The sequence below is a fragment of the Podarcis liolepis genome (assembly GCF_965112155.1).
Source record: "Podarcis liolepis genome assembly, chromosome: 1".
Classification (NCBI taxonomy): domain Eukaryota; kingdom Metazoa; phylum Chordata; class Lepidosauria; order Squamata; family Lacertidae; genus Podarcis; species Podarcis liolepis.
The window spans coordinates 131997798-132022808 of NC_139554.1; the positions used below are offsets into that span (position 1 = coordinate 131997798).

At 43.5% G+C, this 25011-nt stretch overlaps 2 protein-coding genes and 1 long non-coding RNA gene across 7 annotated transcripts in view; 2 read left to right on the forward strand and 1 right to left on the reverse strand.

The window, feature by feature from the left end:
• LOC310693522 overlaps window positions 1-1035 on the forward strand; it is a 27359-nt gene extending 26324 nt beyond the window's left edge. Inside the window, exon 3 of the long non-coding RNA XR_014519220.1 lies at window positions 58-1035. This is a non-coding gene — a long non-coding RNA (uncharacterized lncRNA). The remainder of the gene's footprint in view (window positions 1-57) is intronic.
• The window catches only part of CARF (calcium responsive transcription factor), a 103843-nt gene extending 101217 nt beyond the window's left edge, over window positions 1-2626 (reverse strand). For 3 of the 4 annotated variants that reach the window (XR_014518838.1, XR_014518839.1, XM_083473783.1), the window contains exon 1: window positions 2519-2626. The gene's annotated coding sequence lies outside the window, so the exon portion shown is untranslated. The remainder of the gene's footprint in view (window positions 1-2518) is intronic. The other variant, XR_014518840.1, reaches the window with a different exon arrangement.
• Window positions 2627-3830: 1204 nt separating this feature from the next.
• On the forward strand, window positions 3831-23318 carry WDR12 (WD repeat domain 12). Of its 2 annotated transcripts, XM_083474282.1 has the most exons (13): window positions 3831-3959; window positions 4972-5066; window positions 6070-6164; window positions 8203-8309; window positions 9177-9292; window positions 10009-10163; window positions 11963-12008; window positions 14910-15001; window positions 17683-17823; window positions 18558-18663; window positions 19985-20117; window positions 21372-21444; window positions 22784-23318. In XM_083474282.1, exons 1-13 carry the CDS (start codon window positions 3919-3921, stop codon window positions 22859-22861), a joined length of 1278 nt encoding a protein of 425 aa, XP_083330408.1. In that variant the 5' UTR covers window positions 3831-3918; the 3' UTR covers window positions 22862-23318. The 2 variants fall into 2 exon arrangements, with proteins under 2 accessions (XP_083330408.1, XP_083330409.1); XM_083474283.1 differs by lacking the exon at window positions 3831-3959 and having other exon boundaries at window positions 4972-5070; window positions 6073-6164.
• The last annotated feature ends 1693 nt before the right edge of the window (window positions 23319-25011 follow it).

Here is a 25011-nt window from a genome sequence, read left to right on the forward strand (position 1 = left end):
CGAGCTTGACTACTTAAAGTCACAAGACATTGCTAAGTTAGGATACCAACTACATAGATTTATTTTTAAAATCTGAGTTCCAGTCTCTAGAAAAAATAAGGGTTTCGAAGCAAGCCAAACAATCCATCTGTGGCAGGACAACCTTTTACTGTCACATCCTATTTCTGACAATCATCAATATTTGCAGTTATGTGTGTGCATCCAATTGGCAGTATTGGGGTCCAATCCAAACCCTAGCAGTGGTGCAACGAACGGCTTTTCTTCCCCCCACCCCCCAAAAACCAAATTATTATAACTCTTCCAACAGGTTGAACATATCCTGTGAAACAAAAACAAAAAAGGGTGAGATTGGGGGAGGAACAGCAACAGCCTTAACATGGGGAACAACAAGCAAGCTCCTTGCCAACCACTTTAAAAGATGGGCGGGGTAGAAATAATAAATTATTTAAAAATTATTATTAAAAGGCTTGAGGCACCTTAAAGACTAATCAGATTTAAACACTAACCATGAATGGTAAAATGCACATTTACTAAAAGAATGTAAGAGGGAGGAAAGTAACCTCCACATTTAAGGGACACGGGTGGCGCTGTGGTCTAAACCACAGAGCCTAGGACTTGCTGATCAGAAGGTCGGTGGTTCGAATCCCTGCGACGGGGTGAGCTCCTGTTGCTCGGTCCCTGCTCCTGCCAACCTAGCAGTTTGAAAGAACGTCAAAGTGCAAGTAGATAAATAGGTACCACTCCGGCGGGAAGGTAAACGGCGTTTCCGTGCACTGCTCTGGTTCGCCAGAAGTGGCTTAGTCATGCTGGCCACATGACCCAGAAGCTGTATGCCGGCTCCCTCGGCCAATAAAGTGAGATGAGCACCGCAACCCCAGAGTCGGTCACGACTGGACCTAATGGTCAGGGGTCCCTTTACCTTACTTTCAGCAAACTGTCCACAGCTGCACCACTGAAAGTTGCAACAGGCTTTTCGCTGCTTTCAATGAAAGGGCCTTTTTCAATTGCAATTATTTCATATGCTTGCAAGCAGATTTTACATACCTCCATACTTTTAACTCCGACGTTTAATTGTGTGTGGGGGGGGAGGGTTAAATGGCTGTTTCCCCTTCTCCCCTGAAGTTTTAAGCAGTTCTTATATGTAAGAACTTGAGCATCAGGGGAAAAGGCAGGGTACAAATGAATATTTTTGTATTGTGCTTTTAATTCTGTTGGGAGCTGCCCAGAGCGGCTGGGGAAACCCAGCCAGATGGGCAGGGTATACATAATTTAATTAATTAATTAATTAATAATATATCAGCATCATCTTAGATTGGCTCGCGCCATGTACAAATGTGATATCAGGTACCACAAACCACAGTTAAGAAAAGCCTGTGAGCTGCACTCAGTTCGGCTCTTTAGGTAAAAGTACAGGACTAGGGCATTAAAAAAACATTGCTGCCTCCTTTCCCCCCCCTTTTTTTTGGGGGGGACGCATGGTCGAGGGGCATTTTATTCTCAAGAGTTGCGGCTTAAGTCTTGTAGTAAAGTTAAAGCGGAAAAATACAGTAAGTTAATTTAGGGTGTGCAGAAAATATTTTTTAAAAAAATAAATGTAAGGAGCCTAGGAAAGAGAGGAAAGGAAGCCGAGTTTGGAAATGTCGACACAGTTGTAAAGTTATTGAAATGGATAAAACTGAAAGTCACCAATTAATAATAATAATAATAATAATAATAATAATAATAATAATGGAGTCGTGGCTTTTGCCCACACAACAAGCTGAGCTGGGGGGGGGGGAATTTGTCGAGACGATTGTAAAGTTATTGAAATGGATAAAGCTGAAAGTCATTAATAATAATGATAATAATGATAATAAATGATGATGGAGTCATGGCTTTTGCCCACACAACAAGCTGAGCTGGGGGGGTGGGATAAAACTGAAAGTCAATAATAAGAATAAGAATACGAATAAGAATAAGAATAATAGGGTCGTGGCTTTTGCCCACACAACAAGCTGAGCAGGGGGGGATAAAACTGAAAGTCAATAATAATAATAATAATAATAATAATAATAATAATGGGGTCGTGGCTTTTGCCCACACAACAAGCTGAGCTGGGGAGGGGATAAAACTGAAAGTCAATAATAATAATAATAATAATAATAATAATAATAATAATAATAATAATAATGGGGTCGTTGCTTTTGCCCACACAGCAAGCTGAACTGAGGGGGGAATTTGTGAGGGGGGGAGAGGGAGCGCCCCTCCACCAGAATATTAAGCCCCAATTTGGGGTGGGGGGAGGGAGGGGGGAGCTCGAGCCCCTCCCCCTGCCAGGCAGAAACAGCCCCCCCCTCCCTCTTTCCCTCCCTCCTTCCCTGAGGAGGAGGAGGTGGGCAGGGCGGGCCAGGGCGCGCGGCAGCGTGAGTGACGCGACCGGCGACTGCCGCGCGCCCGAGCCCAGCCAGGGGGTGGGGAGGGGGGAAGGGGGAGGGAGGGGAGGGGGGAGGAGGGAAAATTCAGAACGAGTCTACTCAACCTCGTCTTGGGCACCGCCGTGGGAGACCGCCCGTACGGCGCAGGCGCAGCAGCACGCACGCGCCGCGCCCACCAGGCCGCCGCAAGCGAAGGCGAAGGGGTTTGGGGTTTTTTGTGATTGGCGCCAACGGGGCACCGTAGTAAACCCGGAAGTACTGGAGTATCCACGTGTTTGTGTGGTTTTTCTTTTTCAGAAAGGGGGAGAGGGTTCGCCGATGGGTGCTTTTTTATTTTTTATTTTTTTCAGAATAAATTTTTATTATTTCCTTTAAATAATCTTTTTCCATCCGTCCATACAATCACAGTATGTTCTCTTTGTCTCTGCCGAGTCTTGACTTCCCTCCCTCCCTTCAGCTGGTATATTTATCAGATTTTTATCGCGTACATTGTTTTTACATCTCTACTGCTTTACATTGAAGGTGCTTTTTTAAAAAACGGTTTCCGTACGCTCACTTGTGCCCAGTTCTGCAGAGTTTCGGAATGGCAATGAACGCTGTTTTGCGGGCTGTTATTTAAATGGAAACGTTGCCAGATGCATGGCACGTTTGTAGACGCGCAGACACGCATCTTGGAAGGGGGAGGTGTTATGAGTTTGTTTCTTTTTTGTTCCTATTATGAACTTTGTGTTTTTATGCTGTGAACTGCCCTGAGATCATTAAAGGACAGTATTAAATAAACATTTCATACACACACACACACGCACACATATATTTGGGTAATATAAAAAATAGACATATATGTGTGTGTATATAGAGAGAGATAATATAAATATATATGAGTTTTATTTTATTTTTGTTCCTATTATGAACTTTATTTTTATGTTGTATTTTTATGCCGTGAACCGCCCTGAGATCATTAGATAAAGGGCAGTATTAAATAAACATTTCATACATATACACATAGGTATTTGGGTAGTATAAAAATAACTCAGATATATATCTAGAGAGAGAGAGAGAAATAATAGATATATATATGAGTTTTATTTTTATATTACCCAACTTCCTTCAACTCAGATGGGTATAAATAGGAATAACAGGCTGCAAACCCAGCATAAGTTTTCCGCACAAAGCACATTTCCCCCACCCTGAGAACTAATTTCCTGAGAATTGTAGCTCCGGGACTGCAGCTCCCAGGATTCAAGCGGGGGAACGGACGTGGAGAAGGAAATAATTTTTAAAATATAGTGTACGTCTATCGTACTTCGTGGCTTATGTAGGAAGAAGGGGGCGAGAAGAGAGGGAGAAAAAGAAAAGCTGGTTCTTTACCTTTAAGGGCAGACTAAACTAATCGCTCGCTGAGGCGACTCCATCGGCCCCACGGCAGAGGGCGGAAGCAACTCTGAAGCCACGTGGGACGAGGCTCCTGATTCTGGGGAGAGACAGAAATATCCCAGCCTTTGAAATGGCGCAGCTTCAGGCTCGCTTCTTCACTGAGGACACGAAGTAAGTACATCGCCGGGGTCTGGAAGGGCATAACTGGGTCATCGCTGCAATGGCAATTGTGGTTGAAGCGTTGCTCTTAAGCAAAGTCCATTTTGGCATTGCTAGACTGCCAGCCTCTTGCACTTTACGGTCTTTTGGCCTCAGCTATTCATTCATATAGATGTATATGTACGTGTATGCAATATTATCATTCATTCTTATCAGGGGCAGGGTGATGGGGTCAACCAAATAACAGAACCTTTTGGGAACTTACCAGATTGTCTTCCAGTATCTATAACTGAAGTCAAGAACCTTATTTCACAGTTAAGAAGCAATAAAGCACCAGGCGTAGATTATTTGCCCCCAGACTCTAACATTGACTGATGGGCCTCCCTGGTGGTGGTAATATTCTCATTTATTGATTCATCTGGGTTATTTCCCAAAGTTTGGGCCACAGCAGTAGTCATCCCTATACTGTATTCAAAAAGGGCCTTACCTCCAATCCAGCTAGTTATAGACTAGTTAGCTTGCTACCTATAATTAGCAATTATATGCAAAGCATCTTAGTTGATTGGATATATGTATATGTGTGTAATCTGTAACCACATGCTTGCATTTCATCGGTTTTTTACCTCAGCCATCTCTCTCAAACATGCTTCTATCTGTGGCACCTGAGGGTAGCAATTGGTGCATGTTGTAAAATGGGCAAAAGTGCAGGAAATCTCGTGCCTAGTGCCTTTATAGTGCCACAGATGGTTTGTTTGTTTGTTTTGATTCCAAAACAATTCTCTTGGGTTTGGTTGGTCATCCAGGTTGGGGGTAGATGTTACTGGGATTTGATATGAGTGGCAGGGCCCATAGTCGCCTTTGACTGGACTTAACCATCCAGGGGTCCTTTACCATACCTATACGATGGTATAGTACATGAGTCTGCTCTTAAAAGGTAAAATATTTCCCATGAAGACGATGGTGGAAGTTTGAGATTGATTTTACCCTTTTCTGAATACTGTGTGCAACTGTTTTCTCTCCACAGATACGCAGTAGATGATGTTCCTTTCTCTGTCCCAGCTGCTTCTGAAGTTGCGGATCTCAGTAATGTTATCAACAAATTGCTGGAAGCAAAAAATGGTACGTTTATGTTTGAGGGAAGTGGTTTTAAAAGTTTGCCCCCTTGCTATTAGTCGAGAGTTAATTTTAGGAGTCTGTAGAGGTGGTTACCACACATACAACTAATCACAGTTTACAGTTTTACAGACTTAATTAATTTTTGCTATTAAACACCTGATGCTATAGATCAGCAAATTCCGTATAAACTCACATTTATTTTTTACATTTATTTTCAACCCTTCCTCCCAAAGCATATCTTATTTAGCAAAGCAAACCAGAGTGGAGATACACAATTTGGGGCACAAGACAGTTTGTAGATTATGTATGTATTATTTATTTATCACATTTGTAGTTCATGCTTCATCTCAAAGTGTCAGAACACTGTTATCCCTGGAGCAGTTTTTTTGTCGTATGGGCTAGGTTGGGAGACAGTGACTTAGCCCAAGGGTCTCCAGTGATCTTTACAAGGAGCATTCTGAACCTGGGTCCCACACATCAAATTAGTACTGACTATTTCATTATACTGACTCTCACTGTGGTGCCCAGTTGAATTCCTGCTGTGGTCACAGGGCCATTTCACACAGTAAGTTTCTTGCCTTCCTTGGGTACATGTTCAAATGGACAAAATCTCTGCACTATCTCTGATAATTTCTATGATTATTTTTTGCTTCCTCGTGGCCAGAAAAGTGTGTTATGTCTAGGGGTTCAAAGAATATTACACTTGGAACCAAGATGCTGTAACATCCAACTTGCTGAATATGTAATGTGTATCAGTGATATTACTGCTGGTTTGGGGAGCTAAATATTATCTGCTAACAAAAAACTTGAGAATATTTGTATTCCCCTGGATAAAGTTTGGTTGCCTGTGATAACTTGGTAATTTGAGTGTGTATTGTACAGGAATAACTGAAGGCTACATTTTAGACATAGGCACCAAGACTTCTCAAATGTACAGTGTAAACTGCATCTTCTGAGTATCATATAAGCTATGCAACCTGACACTTTGTGTTTTCTTTGTCTCTAGAAGGCCACAAATATGTGGAATTTGATTTCCTTATTAACGGACAGTTCTTGCGCATGTCCCTGGTGAGGCACATGGAAGTGGAAAATATCTCAACTGTAAGTCATTGTGTGTGTGTGTGTGTGTGTGTAGAGTATAGGCTCTGGATAATGAGAGTAAGAAATATAGAATCATCCAGTTAAATTTGTGCAAAACTCCCAATTATTGTATCAGGCTGTCTAGCCTGCAAATGTATGACCGAGCAATTCTATCCTCCAGAGCTGCTAGCTAGAGGGGGCTTAAAGGTAAAGGGACCGCTGACCATTAGGTCCAGTCATGACCGACTGTTGGGGTTGCGGTGCTCATCTCGCTTTATTGGCCAAGGGAGCCGGTGTACAGCTTCCAGGTCATGTGGCCAGCATGACTAAGCCACTTCTGGCGAACCAGAGCAGCTCACGGAAACGCCGTTTACCTTCCCGCCGGAGCGGTACCTATTTATCTGCTTGCACTATGATGTGCTTTCGAACTGCTAGGTTGACAGGAGCAGGGACCGAGCAAAGGGAGCTCACCCCATTGCAGAGATTCGAACCACTGACCTTCTGATCGGCAAGCCCTAGGCTCTGTGGTTTAACCCACAGCACCACTCGCGTCCCCTAGAGGGGGCTTAGGTTTGGTTAAAAGTGCATCTGCAGTTGGGAGCCCATGTCTGCTACAGAGGCCTCTGTTGTTCTTATAAGACACAGGCCTGCTTCTTGCAGTAGCCAGTGTAAGGCCCTGGAACGAGACATTCCAGCAGCAGAGATTACCTTGAATGCATTGGACCAAAAAGCCCTTCCATTCTCCTGAGAGGCCCAGAATTGAGTCCCGTACTTGAATTAGCCAGGATCTGGTGCAGGTAATTTGCCCCCTTGGTTTCAGGGGGGCAGAGGGAACTGGAAGAAAATAAGGATTTCTTATAAGAGATCACCTTGTTTTGTTTTCAGTATCTCTGTATGGCTTTTCCTAAGCAACATACAAATCATAATCTTAAATAAGTATATAGTAGACTAAGTGCAGGACGCGGGTGGCGCTGTGGGTTAGACCCCAGAGCCTAGGACTTGCCGATCAGAAGGTCGGCAGTTCAAATCCCCGTGATGGGGTGAGCTCCCGTTGCTTGGTCCCTGCTCCTGCCAACCTAGCAGTTTGAAAGCACATCAAAGTCCAAGCAGATAAATAGGTACCGCTCCGGTGGGAAGGTAAACGGCGTTTCCGTGCGCTGCTCTGGTTCACCAGAAGCGGCTTAGTTATGCTGGCCACGTGACCTGGAAGCTGTACACCGGCTCCCTTGGCCAATAAAGCGAGATGAGCACCGCAACCCCAGAGTCGGCCACGACAGGACCTAATGGTCAGGGGTCCCTTTACCCTTTAGGCTAAGTGCATCTGTGAGGTCCTGAAGAACGGTTTTCTCTCTGGTCTTTCCTTCGACATTCTTGCCTAGCGCTCCTGTTGGGCAGTTTGCACCTGGAACATAGCAGCCTTTCAGGACTGCCAATGTAGCTCAGTAAAGCTAACAGCGAGTGGGTGCTGGCTTGTATCATTCATCTCCAGCAGGTGGTCTTGCACGAAGGAGCCAAGGCTGATCATCATCATCGTTTTATTTATATGCCGCCTTTCCATAGCTGAAATTATGCTCAAGGCGGCTTACAACATGAAAAGACTTACACAATTACAAACGTAACAGAAGTCATAAACCACAAATAAAACACATCAAACACAACCTAATGGAAACAATTTCCACATAAATCATAAGATCTAAAACTAAAGATACAACAATAATATCAGTAACAGCAACAAGCTCTCTCAACCCCCCGTAAACAATACTCCAGCCCACGAATCTGTTCAACAGCCTCAGCTTTTGTAGCTGGAGTCAGTCCGCACTCCACTCTCCCAGGCCAGATGGGAAAGGGCCAGCCAGGCAGGGTGCAGGGCTTCCAGGGCTCAGAGCCAAGGTGGTCTCATTTAAAGCAGCACAGATAAAAATTAAAAACAATTTGAAAGAGGAGCCCTTGGTGCTAAGTAGCAGCCGCAGTCCTTGTGAAGCCGCCTCTGCTGCAGAGGAAATTTTCCTCTGAAACCTCCGTGGCTGATCCTTTCCCTTGACGTGTTTTGTGTGCGCAGGAAGAAGTAGTAGCAATAGAGTATGTTGAAAAATACACGGCTCCTCAACCTGAAGAATGCATGCTCCATGATGATTGGATCAGTTCTATTGAAGCTACAGAAGAATGGTAAGGGAGACATGCTACTTCTTTCCTAATCTCTTTTGTCTGACTTACTGCCTGTAGGATATCGCCTTGCATTATTTCTTTTTTTATTTCTGATTTTTCACTTCTATACATTTCAGTGATTTTACAATCATTTTAACATTCCAAAACTCGGCTTCCTTCCCCCTTTCTGCAGTTCCTTAAATTTCTTATATATATATTTTCTGCATATTCCAAATTAACTTACTCATTTATTCATCGGCTTTAAATATATCCTCTTATAAAACTGCAGGTTATTCCAATGATCCTGCCAATGTCCTTATCTGTTTAGTTTATTTGTAAATATTCAATAAACAATTTCCATTCTTTTATAAAAAGTTTGTTACCTTGATTTCTTATTTTTCCGGTAAGTTTCGCCATTTCTGCGTATTCCGTAAGTTTTTGTATCCGTTCTTCTTTCGTCTTGTTTTATTTCACTCACCATGTTGAAGGCACAGTGTCAGTTTATCCATTCTTTTCCTCCTTTCCCCTCTGTCTTTTAAATAAACATATTTTTTTCCATTCAAAATCTCCACTTGAACTTTCAAACCGCACAGAAGGTAAGTGTATGTGAATATAGTAAGCATTTTAGCATGATGTCCCCGCAGGGAATGGATGGTGGCATTGTCTTATAGATTTGCAGCTTTAACTGTTCGCAGTTTCTATAGCCCAAGTGCTTTGCTGGGAAAGGATTCTTCATTAACAAACATAATATCTTCGCATAATATTCCAAAAAAATTGAAATTGCACAGTGTGTCAAGTGCTCGATTAAAGCCCATAAAGTAGAAGAGGTATCCTATGAAGAACTATAGACAACCACCAAGCAGGTTTTTTTGCTTCTAAATTCCATAGGATATTGACAGGCTCCTATGACCAGACATCTCGGATTTGGTCAGTAGAAGGCAAACCCATAATGACGCTTGCTGGACATGTAGATGTGGTTAAAGATGTGGCCTGGGTCAAAAAAGGTAAGTGGATTTTACTCTGTTTGGGGTTTCAGCTTCAATAAATTTCACAGAAAACATGCCACCCCGAATTGTTCAGTTATTTCCAAACTGAAATCCAACACAGAAAGTGACACCTTAAACACTTAACAAATTTATCGAAATACTTTTTTTGCTTTCGCTGCATCAGAATAACCTAGCCACCTCTCAAATTCCACTCTTCTTTGCAATTCCTCCTGTGCAATTGTTGCCACATTACGTGGCAGTTTTGTGTTGAAACAATGGCCTCAGGATCAAAGTCCCACTGGGTAATAATAATAATAATAATAATAATAATAATAATAATAAAAAATTTATTCCTACCTTGCCCATCTGACTGGGTTTCACCAGCCACTCTGGGCAGCTTTCAACTGAACATTAAAAACAGAATAAAACTTCAAGCGTTAAAAACATCCCTAAACAGGGCTGCCTGATGTTATACTGAGGCCTCTGACTGCATTCATGGCCATTAAACTGGGAATGTGTATGAGTGACCGTCATATTCTGTTTACTTCTACATTCCCAGCAGCCCTGTGATATCCTTCTGCATTGCCTCAGCTCCAAATTGACCCCATCCTCGGCCAGTTTATAATCGTTTTGTAAACTCTTCGTCATATTTGAGCGGGTTGGGAGAATTAGGAGAGGGTTGGATTGGGGAAAGACTGCTGTGTGAACCTGTCTGCTATGCCTGCATCCCTCAGATAGTTTGTCATGCCTGCTGCTTAGCGCATCGATGGACCAGACTATCCTGCTTTGGGAATGGAATGTAGAAAAGAACAAAGTGAAGGCCCTTCACTGCTGCAGAGGACATGCAGGAAGCGTAGAATCTGTCGCTGTTGATGGCTCAAGGACTAAAGTAAGTTATATTGACTGCCCTTTCCTCCCTCCCTCCCACACACCCAAGCAGCTGAGACAGTTCATGTTGTTTCACATAAAAGGCATAGAATCATAGAGTTGGAAGAGACCACAAGGCCATCGAGTCCAACCCCTGCCAAGCAGGAAACACCATCAGAGCACTCCTGACATATGGTTGTCAAGCCTCTGCTTAAAGACCTGCAAAGAAGGAGACTCCACCACACTCCTTGGCAGCAAATTCCACTGTCGAACAGCTCTTACTGTCAGGAAGTTCTTCCTAATGTTTAGGTGGAATCTTCTTGCTTGTAATTTGGATCCATTGCTCCGTGTCCGCTTCTCTGGAGCAGCAGAAAACAACCTTTCTCCCTCCTCTATGTGACATCCTTTTATATAATTGAACATGGCTATCATATCACCCCTTAACCTCCTCTTCTCCAGGCTAAACATGCCCAGCTCCCTTAGCCGTTCCTCATAAGGCATCGTTTCCAGGCCTTTGACCATTTTGGTTGCCCTCCTCTGGACACGTTCCAGTTTGTCAGTGTCCTTCTTGAACTGTGGTGCCCAGAACTGGACACAGTACTCCAGGTGAGGTCTGACCAGAGCAGAATACAGGGGCACTGTTACTTCTCTTGATCTAGATGCTATACTCTATATAGCATCTAGATCAACACTATAGCATCTGCTCTCCATCTTCTGATAACTGGAAGCCTTGCACTAATAATAATAATAAGAAGAAGTAATAGTAATAATAATACCTTTAGTGTCAATGTACAACCTGTATACAATGAAATTAACCGAGCTTCCCCCCCCACCACGAACACTCAATCTCATTGCACTTTGTGTGCTTGTCGCACAACACACCAACCCCGAAAGTCAGTTGCACTATTAGTATTTTCCGATCAGTAGCCTAACAGCCCATGGGTAGAAACTGTTTTTTAGCCTGTTGGTACGACTGATTATACTTCTAGATCTCCTGCCCGAGGGTAGAAGATTAAAGAGCTGCTGGCTGGGGTGTGAATCGTCCCTGAGAATTTTTCTTGCTCTCCTAAGGCAACGATCCCTTGCGATGTCATCTAGCAGGCTTAGGGGACAGCCCATGATATCATGTGCTGTGTTCACCACCCTCTGTAAACACTCAGAGATGTGAAATTATGGCATGGGGCATCCATCTCTTTCCCTCCCTCCCTCCCCCACTTCCTGATTTTCTATTCTCCAGTAAAACCATGGGGAATTATTTTGGTGAGGAATTGTTTAGCTGAAGGCTGAGGAAGGTGCTTTCAGCCTCAAGATTTTTAAAAATAAAACGTAAAAGCTCATTCAAAAGGGTATGGGAACTTCCCCGGGTCCTGTTTGAATCTGGTTTGGAGTCAAATCAAGCCTATTTTACCGTATTTTTCCATCTATAAGACGATGTTTTTTGCTAAAAGATTTTAGTCAAAATTTGGGGGTCATCTTACACACGGATGTTGAATGCACAGGGGTTTGGGTTCTGGCTCTGGTATGGGTGGACTGGGCTCGGGTTCAGGCTGTGGTGCTGGTGGCCCAGGTTGTGGTTCAAACTTGGGCTCTGGCACGGGTAACCCAGACTTAGGTTCGGGCTTGGCCTCTGGCCCGATTTCTTAATTTTGTGTTAACAAAAATAGGGGCGTCTTATGTGGGCATCTTATACATGGAAAAACACAGTGACTCACTTGAGTTAAGCCTGTTCTGAAATCAAGCTTTGGGTAACTTGCCCCATCACAAATGATAGCTAGCTAAAATGTGCCATTTTTGTTGAAAACTGTTTTGTGGTGTGTTTAGTTTTGCAGTGGATCCTGGGATAAGATGCTAAAGATCTGGTCTGCAGGTAAGATCAGTGTTTAACTATGTGCTTCCTTTGACCTTTCATCTAATAACTTCCAGCGCCTTTGTCTACAACTCTGCATGCTTACGATACATTAATTTATTTAACAGGATTTGTATACTGCCTACTTGTAAATGAAATCTCTGAGTGGTTTACATGTGGGCGCACCCTTCTTTTCATGAACTTGAACCACCTTATTTGGCAAACTGAAGCGGCCCCAGACATTGCAGTTTGAAGCTGCGTGCAAATACTTTTGCTAACTGCACGAAAAACTCAAAATGTGGTGCTGTGTTGCAGAATTGTAAATTCTCACGTGTGTATGTATATCAGTCCTGTGAGTTTGGAGAATACTTCGTTTCGCCATAGGGGTTAGGTTCAATTAATGTGTGAACTGCACAGGCCACCTGTCTCGTAGCTCCATGAAAACATACCTCAAAGTCCTATTGATGTGCTTACTGTAACTCGCATGTAGGAACAGGGCCTGCTTCCATCTCAATCTCGCCAGATTATGAGGATGTCCGATTCGCCTGGAGCCCATGTGCATAAGCCGCTGTTTACATGAAGGGCTTCCTTGTCAGATGTTGCGTTCAACACAGGAAGGCAGAGAGAAGCATGGAAAATAGGATGCAACATTGGGATCAGGGCTAGGAGCATAGCTCCACTTCTGCTACACATGAGGAAATAGTGGCTATCGAAGGACAGGCCACGGTGACCTGGTTTGCCAGACTGTAGCTATTGCAAACAAGTAAACATGCAGGTGCTCAGAATGATGATCACAGCCGCAGTGCTCCTTCGCTGGCCCTGCTGCCACCACGTTAACCAGTGCTAAGCCACGGTTTGCTTTAAGTCAGTGTTTCTCAAACTTGTGTCCCCAGTTGTTGTAGGATTACAACTCCATCATTGTTGACCACTACAACTAATCCAAAATGTGGCAGCTAGGCTGGTGACTGGGAGTGGCCGCCAATACCATATAACACCGGTCCTGCCTCCCAGTACGTTTCTGAGCACAATTCAAAGTGTTGGTGCTGACCTTTAAAGCCCTAAACGGCCTTGGCCCAGTATACTTGAAGGAGCATCTCCACTCCCATCATTCAGCCCAGACACTGAGGTCCAGCTCTGAGGGCCTTCTGGTGGTTTCCTCCCTGCAAGAAGTGAGGTTACAGGGAACCAGGCAGAGGGCCTTCTCGGTAGTGGCGCCTGTCCTGTGGAACGCCCTCCCACCCGATGTCAAGGAAACAAACAACTGTCTGACTTTTAGAAGACCTCTGAAGGCAGCCCTGTTTAGGGAAGTTTTTAATGTGTGATGTTTTATTGTGCTTTTAATTCTGTTGGGATCCGCCCAGAGTGGCTGGGGAAAGCCAGCCAGATGGGTGGGGTATAAATAATAATTTTTTATTTTTATTTTTTTTTATTATATTATGATCCTGCTAGCTAGGGATGATGGGAGCTGTAGACCAACAATAGCTGGAGACTCAGGTTTGAGAAACGCTGGGTTAAGTGCTGCATCGGAATGAGTCCAGACTTGTGGTTCGTATCACTCGTAAACCTTAGTGGATTATAAAATATTGTTAACTGGAAGTAAATCCTTCCGGGTCATGTGGCCAGCATGACAAAGCCGCTTCTGGCGAACCAGAGCAGCGCATGGAAACACCGTTTACCTTCCTGCTGGAACAGTTCCTATTTATCTACTTGCACTTTGACATGCTTTCGAACTGCTAGGTTGGCAGGAGCAGGGACCGAGCATCGGGAGCTCATCCGGTCGCGGTGATTTGAACCGCTGACCTTCTGATCGGCAAGCCCTAGGCTCTGTGGTTTAGACAACAGCACCACCCGCATCCCTATTGCATTAATTTACAAGGCCCTTAACAACTTGGGTCCTGGATACCCCAAGGACCAATAAACTTTTATATCCCCACCTGATCACCATGATCCTCACGGTAGCCGTGATTATTTGGAGGGAAACAAACCACAAATCTGGATGTACTAAACCGTATTTTAGCAGCAGCTGCAGGGCTGGGAGAGGACTGCTGCGACTGTGATCTTCAATCTGAGAACTGATGTTATGCAAAAAAAAAAAAATCGGGCAAAACACTTCATTTTCCTGAGAGAAGCCCCCACAACCTCTGCCACAATAAAATTAAGATGTCACAGGAACCTAAATCAGGTGTGGGAAACCTTTGGCCCTCCAGATGTCGCTGAACTACAATGTCCATCCTGATAGCTCCCAACAAATAGGTTCAGAGGCCAGGGATGATAAAGCGGTGTAGTTCAGCAATGTCTAAAAAGCCAGGGTTGCCCACACCTGACCTTAAGCAACTAGTATGACTACAGCAAGCTGGCTCCACAATTCCAAAAGCTTTTATTTGGAAGTTAATTCCATTGGACGACATCTAGCTCATACTTGGATTGCTCCCAATGACTAAAACGCTTGCTTCCATGGAATTGAGTTAATATGGCAATTGATCAGTGTTCTTGGGGAAAATGTGTGCAAATCGCAGGCCGGCGTGTAAATTAGGACTAATCAGTGATTCTTCATATCACAGATATGTTGATAATTAGATTTACCGTATTTTTCGCTCTATAAGACGCACCAGACCACAAGACGCACCTGGTTTTTGGAGGAGGAAAACAAGGAAAAAAATATTCTGAATCTCAGAAGCCAGAACAGCAAGAGGGATCGCTGCGCAATAAAAGCAGCAATCCCTCTTGCTGTTCTGGCTTCTGAGATAGCTGCACAGCCTTCATTCACTCCATAAGACGCACACACATTTCCCCTTACTTTTTAGGAGGGAAAAAGTGAGTCTTATAGAGCAAAAAATGCAGTATTCTTTTTTTACAAAGATCCAACTTATAGCAATAGGAGATTGACCAGTGAGTTAAAATGACCGTATTTTTTTATTTCAGTGCCTACGGATGAAGAGGATGAAATGGAAACGGAGGAGGCGGCAAACAGACCAAGGAAAAAGCAGAAAACTGAGCAGTTGGGACTAACAAGAGTAAGACAAACCTGAATTGTCTAGAAATTCCTTTGAGGGGATGTGGGGTTCGGGCCTAACATTACCAGCCAGCTATACCTCCAGGGACCTGCTGGCTGCAGTTGTGACATTTGCCTTAGTTTCCCCAAAATGCAGTGCTCTGTAAGTTCCACTTGGACGTAAGAAAAGCCCTGCTGAGTCAGATCAAAGGCACATGTAGTACAGCAGCCTGGCCAATCAGATGCACATGGGGAACTGAAAGCAGACTTGAGTGCTACAGCTTCCTTCCTGCTTGTGTTCCCCAGTATTTTGAGGCTTATAGACTTCAGTACTGAAGCTGGTACACAGCCATGACTGGTAATCATCGAATGCCATCCATGAATTTGTCTAAACCCCTTTTGAACGATCCAAGTTAGATGTGTCTGGCAATTGTCCTTTTATATATATGTGGGATTTGATAGCACCGTGATCACTGTTTTGAGAGAGATCATCATCATCAACAACAACAACATAATAATACTTTATTATTGATACCCCACCCATCTTGCTGGGTTTCCCCAGCCACTCTCGGCTGCTCCCAACAGAATACAGCCGTACCTTGGAAGTCGAATGGAATCCTTTCTGGAAGTCTGTTGAAAAACCAAAGCACGGCTTCTGATTGGCTGCAGGAAGCTCCTCGGACATTCAGCTTCCAAAAGAACATTAAAAAACCGGAACAGTCACTTCCAGGTGTCCATCATTTGGGAGTCAAAACGTTCAAGAACTAGGCTGTTTGACTTCCAAGGTACGACTGTATTAAAACACGATCAAACATCAAACATTGAAAACTTCCCTAAACAGGGCTGCCTTCAGAGGTCTTCTAAATGTCAGATAGTTGTTTATTTCCTTGACATCAGATGGTAGGGCGTTCCACAGGGTGGGCACTGCCACCGAGAAGGCCCTCTGCCTGGTTCCCTGTAACCTCACTTCTCGCAGTGAGGGAACTGCCAGAAGGCGCTCGGCCCTGGACCTCAATGTAAATGAAGGTCCTCGCAACTTACCAGGTCCTGGTAACCACGTAATAAAAGTCCAGAGTCACTGATCCTCTGGTTGGTTCTGTGGCCGGCTGTCCTAGGGCACAGTCATTGAGGCTATCTAGAAATGTTGCCTCTTTTGTGACTGGAACACACATTTATCCAGTATAAAGGTAAAGGGACTCCTGACCATTAGGTCCAATTGTGACCAACTCTGGGGTTGCAGCGCTCACCTTGCTTTACTGGCCGAGGGAGCCGGCGTACAGCTTCCGGGTCATGTGAGCAGCATGACTAAGCCGCTTCTGGCGAACCAGAGCAGTGCTAGGAAACGCCGTTTACCTTCCCACCGGAGCGGTACCTATTTATCTACTTGCACTTTGACGTGCTTTCGAACTGCTAGGTTGGCAGAAGTAGGGACTGAGCAACGGGAGCTCACCCCATCGTGGGGATTCAAACCGCCGACCTTCTGATCGGCAAGCCCTGGGCTCTGTGGTTTAACCCACAGCTCCACCCACGTCCCTTTTATCCAGTATATATGATGGTAATTGAAATCACTCATTGAGTTCCTTCTCCATCTCAAGATCAGCTTGGACATTTTTGTCAGCTAGGAGATGGTGCTTTCCTAGTACTAAATTACTCTTGGGGCTCAGCATTGCCAACCACAGAGAATCAGTGGAGGGGTCCACCAATTTTGGCATTTCTAGCTTGTTGTACAGTGGTACCTCGGGTTACAAATCCTTCAGCTTACATACGCTTCAGGTTACAGACTCCGCTAACCCAGAAATAGTACCTCGGGTTAAGAACTTTGTTTCAGGATGAGAACAGAAATTGTGCTCCGGCGGCATGGCGGCCCCATTAGCTAAAGTGGTGCTTCAGGTTAAGAACAGTTTCAGGTTAAGAACGGACCTCTTGCGCAGTCGCCAAGGGAGAGAGGAGGCATTGGATAGCTGCTGCAATGAGTCTACTGAGCCCTGGAGCCAACTTCCGTGGGTTGAAATGGAGGGAAATAGCACAATCCCATGCACATTTACTTGGGAGCAATTCCTATAATACAGTGGTACCTCGGGTTACATGCGCTTCAGGTTAAATACGCTTCAGGTTACAGACTCCGCTAACCCAGAAATATTACCTCGTGTTAAGAACTTTGTTTCAGGATGAGAACAGAAATGGTGCAGCAGCGGCGTGGCGGCAGCAGGAGGCCCCATTAGCTAAAGTGGTGCTTCAGGTTAAGGACAGTTTCAGGTTAACAGACCTCCAGAACGAATTAAGTTCTTAACCTGAGGTGGAATAATAATAATAATAATAATAATTATTATTATTATTATTATTATTATTATTATTATTATTATTATTATTATTATTATTTATACCCTGCCCAACTGGCTGGGTTTCCACTCTGGGCGGCTTCCAACAAAAGATTTAAAATACATTAAAACACCAGTCATTAAAAACTTCCCTAAACAGGGCTGCCTTCAGATGTCTTCTGAACATCAGATAGTTGTTTATCTCTTTGACATCTGGTGGGAGGGCGTTCCACAGGGCGGGTGCCACTACCGAGAAGGCCCTCTGTTCTTAACTTGAGGTACCACTGTATATGTATAGACTTAACAGTGTTAGTGAACGAGCTCGTTTCACAAAATGAAATATTTCAATAACCATATCCTCCCAATATTTATTTTTCCCGTCTAGACTCCTATTACAACCCTCTCTGGTCATACAGAATCGGTCTCTTCTGTACTTTGGTCAGATACAGATGAAATATGCAGTGCTTCATGGGACCACACAATTAAGGTGTGGGATGTTGAAACAGGGGGCCTCAAATCCACTTTGGTGAGTTCTCTTGCAAACCAAGTTCGCCATTTCTCAGATTGCTTAACTGCCTTCAACAAAGAGTTTTGTACAAAGTCTAAAGAGCAATTCATTAATTACTTCTACTCAGGGTGGATAAAAATCAATGATTCTTTTTTAAAATTTAAATCAGATTTTTAAAATTTAAATCGGATTTTAAAAATAAAATTCTTTTGGAGGAAAAATATTTCTAAAGATAGCTTTCTATTTAAGTTATATTATAGTCCAAAGGCTATTCCTCAGGAAATAAGGATTTGTTTTAAGTTTTTCATGTGTGCTAAAACTCTGTTTAAGTTTTTTTTTTTAAAAAAAGTTAAACTACATCAGTTAACAAACATGGATATATATGCTATAATGTTATTGTTAAATAAATCGTTTAAATTGTTATTAAGGAAATGATTGTTTTTCTCCTTCCAATAAAGTACAGCAGAAAAGTTGTCCAAATATAAACAGTTAATTCATTAAACCTCACAATAATTTCATAACTATTTGTCTATGTATTTCTAATAGTATAAGCAAATCAGCAATTTTTGATATAGCTGTAAAAACTACTCTGCAAATTTATTATTCCAAAAATGAAACTTTCATCTGGTTGTAAATATTAAGATTATGCCAGCAAGAATGAGTCTTTCTGTAAAAAGAAATGATTTAAATCAAGTCTTACTGACTAGTGTTTTAAATCCACCCTACTTCTTTCTACTCTTATTTTTACATAGACTGGAAACAAAGTGTTCAACTCTATATCCTACTCGCCATTGTGTCGGCGTTTAGCCTCTGGAAGCACTGACAGACACATTAGGTTATGGGACCCTCGTACCAAAGGTGGGTAGAACAGAATGTATACAGTGGTACCTCGGGTTGCAAATACAAATACAGTAGCTAATATCAATGTATTTTTCTGCTAACGCTGATAATAACTTGTAATTGACATAATTGATGTACAGTGGTACCTTGGGTTACATACACTTCAGGTTACAGACTCCACTAACCCAGAAATAGCACCTCAGGTTAAGAACTTTGCTTCAGGATGAGAACAGAAATCGTGCTCCGGCGGCGCAGCAGCAGCAGGAGGCCCCATAAGCTAAAGTGGTGCTTCAGGTTAAGAACAGTTTCAGGTTAAGTACGGACCACTGTATTCCTGAGAGAATGTTTGCAAATAGTGTGTGCACATGGACACACACACACAAGTTACATTTTTAAAATTATTATTATTTCAAGCATTTATTGAGCTATACATACCTGCTTTCGAATAAACTTTCTGGTGAAGCTTCCCAACCCTGATTGACTGGTGGCATACTTTCGTAACCCGGAGTCAGGAAGAGCTGCTATAATCTCCCACTTCTATGCAGTGGTTATGGCAGCGTTTGTAAAGCTCTCTATATGCAGGGATCATAACTCAGTGGTAGAGGACATGTTTTACCATACACAGTGTCTCTGGTCCGGTCCCTGGCACCTCTAGTTAGGAAGAAACAGGTTGTAAGTTATATGAGGTTACAGGGAACCAGACAGAGGGCCTTCTCGGTAGTGGCACCCGCCCTGTGGAATGCCCTCCCTTCAGATGTGAAGGAAATAAGTAGCTATCTTATCTTTAAAAGACATCTGAAGGCAGCCCTGTTCAGGGCAGTTTTTAATATTTAATGCTGTATTGTTTTTAACACTCGATTGGAAGCCACCCAGATTGGCTGGGGAAACTCAGCCAGATGGGTGGGGTATAAATAATAAATTATTATTATAAATTATTATTCTTCTTTTGCCTCAGACATTGGAGAGCAGCTGCCAGTCTGGGTACACAAATTTGGGCTAGGCGGATAAAAAAATCTGACCTGGTATATGGCAACTTCCTAATTCCTTCATCTGGCTTGCAGGTGTCCTGTTTTTACTGATTATATCACTAATGTGCTACTTTTAACAAACATTAGTTTTGGTCTTTGTAAAGAAACATTTCATCTCAGTAGTGGCCTAGGGAGTGGTCATTGTCTCCTACTTTCTGTTTGATTTCAGCACATTTACTAAAAATGCTGGCTATTACTATTTTTGTATCCATTGCGTACTCACTTTCACCCTGCTGTATGCTTGTAAAAATGTTAAGTGTCTTGTGTGATTCATCAGTTGTGGCTAGTGAGATTTGTCTGCCTCTTTTCAGATGGTTCTTTGGTACTGCTTTCTCTTACCTCACATACTGGCTGGGTGACATCAGTGAAGTGGTCACCAACACATGAGCAACAGCTCATCTCTGGTTCTTTAGACAACGTTGTCAAACTTTGGGACACAAGAAGGTAAACTTTAAACCCTGGGTTTTGGTTTGACTTTTGCCATATGGATTTGTGTTACTGGATGACACACAAATTGAAGAAATGTCACTATAGGTTCTTTGAATATTTCGGGCAATTGATCTTGATTTGAAGGGTTCCGACTAGATCTTAAGTCTGATTTTAGCAATATTCTCCTCGACGTTAGTTCTGTACCTGCAAATGTCTCCCTAAGCATTGTGTTTGATGCAATTCTGTTTTTCTAAGGATTATGGCACAGCAGGACAGTGGGGTTTTTAATTTATTGCATTTACCAATTGCTTTATACAACATGAAGTCTCAAAGTGACTTGGCAAGGTAGAATGCAAATACATAAAAGCAGTTCAGAACAATAAAAAGAATTAAAACAGTGAACAATGCAAAATACATTAAAGTGCTCATTCAGAAACACATTATTAATAAGGACAAGTCTTACCCACCCCATTGAAAGATGAGGATCACTGTGAGGAACAAGATCAAGTAGCCAAAGGCCTGCGTAAACAAAAAGGTCTTAGCCCGGCACCTAGAGACTGACAGGGATGATGCCAGGGACATCTCCCTCCGAAAACATTCATTGGATGGGAGGCCACCAATGAAAAGGTCTGTTCATATGTGGTCATCCTCATCTTCCTTGAGTGGGGCACACAGAGAAGGGCCTTCAATGAAGACCATAGTGTCTCAGCTAGTTCATATGGGAAGAGATGGTCCTTGAGGTATTGGAGTCCTGAGCAATATAGCGCTCTATAGGTCAAAATCAGCACTGGCTTATGGTTAAAGACCGTATGTAGGCAGTGTGCATAATTCCAAAGGTGAAATTGTAGTTTGGACCCAGACTTTGCTCCTGTTGACAGAAGCTTCCCAGGAGTGGAATTCTTCTCCCACTGATGGAAGTGAGGAGGATATTTTTGTTGATTCATCCTGCAGTGTTCATCACCACCTCCCATGTCATCCCCCAAATTCTTTAGTCCCGATTTCTAGGGGGGTGCAGGAGGAATGGGAAATCTGCAAAAATCGCAACACATCCCTCCACCCCCAACCTTGTGCCAGCAGAAGTTCTTGATTGAATGACAGTAAGAGTCTTCTGCAATTGGATCTTACCGAAAAGATGACAGAAGAATGAGAGTAGGAGGGGAAGTTTACGTAGAAGGAATTTGCTGGCCGATTTCAGCAATTAGCCATCAGAATGCTTTTATTTCCATGTAATATAACTAGTATGGCTGTCTGATTTTCTGTTTCCTATAGTTGCAAGGCACCTCTCTATGACTTGGCTGCTCATGAAGACAAGGTTTTGTGTGTGGAATGGACAGAAGCAGGGGTAAGAACTTCGTCAGGAACAGGAATTGGGTGGAAACCGAAGTATTTTTGCAGCAAATGTTGTTTATGTAGTTGGATATGTGTAGTGATTTATAAATATTCATTACTTATGCAGTTCAGAACAGCAGAGGTTCAACTTGTGAAAGTGATTTATCTTAAAACTACTTGAAAGAATGTATGTGATTTTGCAGAAACTTTGGGTTATGCCCAACAAAATCTTGTTACTGCAAAGACCTGCCTGTGCAATGGGACTTCCTCTCCCTGTGTGCCCTGAAACCTGTTCTGGGTTTTCCCCCAAGCCTGCAGAACGGATCGGGACGCTGATGTTAGATATCATGCAACATGTCCAGTTGTTTTTTGTTTATAGCATTTTGTGTTGCTTCTCTTTATATTGTGGATTTAAGACATTGTGAAGTTTCTGTTCCTAACATTAAGGCAGGCAAAAGTTCCAAGGCACAATTGGCTGTATTAATCATATGTCTGCTTAATAAGCCAGAATATGAATTAGCTTTTCCCTATATACTCCTTCCTTTGCATTAAGCATCTGGAAATCTGTGATACCATGCCTTGTGATTCTTACGCAGGTTTTCATGAAAAATTGTTTTTCCTGGTACAGTGGTACTTTGGTTCTCGAACCTAATCCGTTCGACTCCTGAAACCGTTCGAAAACCAAGGCGCAGCTTCCGATCGGCTGCAGGAGCTTCCTGCACTTAATCGGAAGCCGCGTCAGACGTTTGGCTTCCAAGAAACATTCGCAAACCGGAACACTTACTTCCGGGTTTGGGAGCCAGTTTGTTCGACAACTAAGCCATTCGGGAATCAAGGGACCACTGTATATATGTTTTTACTTGGTCTAGATGGGGGGAAACAACAACAACAACAATAATTTATTATTTATACCCCGCCCATCTGGCTGGGTTTCCCCAGCCACTCTGGGCGGCTTCCAATAAAACACTAAAATACAATAACCTATTAAACATTGAAAGCTTCCCTAAACAGGGCTGTCTTCAGATGTCTTCTAAACGTCAGATAGTTGTTTATTTCCTTGACATCTGATGGGAGGGCGTTCCACAGGGCGAGCGCCACTACTGAGAAGGCCCTCTGCCTGGTTCCCTGTAACCTCACTTCTCACAGGGAGGGAACCACCAGAAGGCCCTTGGAGCTGGACCTCAGTGTCAGGGTTGAAAGATGGGGGTGGAGACGCTCCTTCAGGTATACTGTGCTGAGGCCATTTAGGGTTTTAAAGGTCAACACCAACACTTTGAATTGTGCTCTGAAACGAAATGAATGTTTCTGAATATTGTCTCATTATAACTAGATTTTTCTTCCTTGCTCTATAGTTGCTGTTGAGTGGTGGTGCAGACAACAAGCTCTATTGCTACAGATACCGAGCAGCCACCTCTGATGATGGAGCATGAAAACAAATGAAAAGATCATGAGAATGAGCTCTTCTGCTCAATGTGCTTGCAACCTATCATACACAGCTGTATAAAATGTGTGATTTATGGTATTATAAATCTTGCATATTATACCTTGGGGGCAACATTAGTTTCCTGTTCTTTGTTTTGAGGCGAGGTGGCAGGTTAAGGCATTTTTATTTTTATTTAAAACCTCCCCCCCCCCCACGCAAGCCAGACGAACTCGAGTTGGTCAGTTTTAACAGTTTAAGCCTTATCAACATAATATGTGCTTATTAAAACCTTTTCATTTTGTGCAAGTATATTTAAGTTTTTTAGTTAATCATGATGCTGAGCATTCCACCTTCCATTAGTTTCAGTGGGAACTTCAGGTGTCCCCCATGAAAAATCAATTGAAGCTGTTGCCAGATGGAGAATGCTCAAGATTTCAATGAAATAAAATTGCGGTGTTCCTTAACGTGGTTGTAATGCCATCTGACATACTTTTTTCAAAATTAAGGATTTCTTTTTAGGACCTAAAAGACTGTACAACTAGTTCCTCAGATACAAGGGCTCATTAGATTGCCTCCATGGCTGGAGGCAATATGCTTGAATTGCAGGTATGGAAAGTGCTTCTGTCGTGCTTGTTATGTTTGGGTTCTGCTTGTGGACATTTGATGATTGATTGATTGAATTTATATACCACCCTATACCCAGATGTCTCAGGGCGGTTCACAGAAAAGATAAATGTGATAAAGGAGTGTTGGGTCCAGCAGGGCCCTTAAGTTCTTATCTGCATTTCTTTAAGCAGCAGTTTGTTATGCTGCATATTTTTTAACCTCAAGAGGGACATGTTTATGGTGTGAAGATCCGTGGTTTAAAAATGCCTGGTGGGTTTCAAATTCTACAAGGTATATATTAAAAAAAACAACCCAGGTGTGGTGAGCCATTTAGGACTACACTCTGATGATTGGAATGGCCTGTTATTTTCCCTCTTGTTGGTATCTTACCTATCTTTGAAGACAATGGAGTGTGCCTCTGGGGGTGAAGTCAAACTGCTGGAGAATCACAGCACCTGCTGTGGCTGCAGAGACTGGTAACTTGTAACTGGTGCCTCCCATGTCGTTTTTGCTGTGTTAGCAGCACTGAAGTGACCTGTGTAGGGTTCAAGCCTGGGCACTGTGTTGTTGTTCTTTCTTCTTTGGTGATCACTTGTGGCCGAGTAAGATTGCCTTCCATGAACACAGTCTGAGCGGTGTGTCCGTAAGTGACTGTGGAGACCAGTTCTGGGTCCACAAGTCCTTCCACAGCGGGGACATAGGTTTCCAGGCAGGAGTTGATCAAGGTGAGGATTTGCCAAACATGCCTTCCTCTTAGCTCATTTCTCCTTTTCACCTTGAGTTCATGCTCCTTCAAAGTCCATGACACCTTTGGTAAAGGCTGTTCTCCAACAGGAGCGCTCGCAGGCCAGTGTTTCCCAATTGTCCCAATTTCCCTGATGCCATCAAGACACTTAGAGTGAGCAGCTGGAGGAGGGTGCCAACATTGGGAGCCTCCAGAAGGAGACCCCCCCCCCAGCAGGCTCTGGAAGTGCCTCTTCAATTCCTGCGGGAAAAGAGAGGTTGAGTGCTGGGTTAAATCTTGCAAGGGTGCAAGGAGAAGAAGAAAGAGCTTTGCAAAGGGAAGTCAAAGCAGAGGACACACCTCTTTGTTGTCGTCCTTTTCTGCGCTCCCCAGAACAGCCTCCATTGTCCTATGCAGGATAGCACTGACCATATCGCAGCTGAAATGGGGTCTCATGAAGCTGGAGAGAGAAAGGGAAGGGGTTAGATGCTACCTCCTCCAAGTCTCCCTTGCCCCCTTCTCCTTCCTGCCTGCTTTTGCCCACCCAGAGCTCCCCCTGGAGTTCTGCCCCACCAACCCCGCCCACCCCAAAGACCCCACTCACCTCAGCTGGAGGAGGGCCGCCAGGGCCAGGCTCGGGGCAATCCCTGAAGTACTCGTAAGTGCCCAAAGATGTGCTGGAAGACAGCAGAGGAGGAAAGTCCAGCTCCTTCCGGGGGTCTCCGGAGGACAGCTCTGACCCCAAACGTCAGGCTTGTCTTTCCAGGGGATTGGCAACCCCATGCCGTAAGCCAGAAGGGTCCTCCTCTCCAGCAGATGCACAAGCT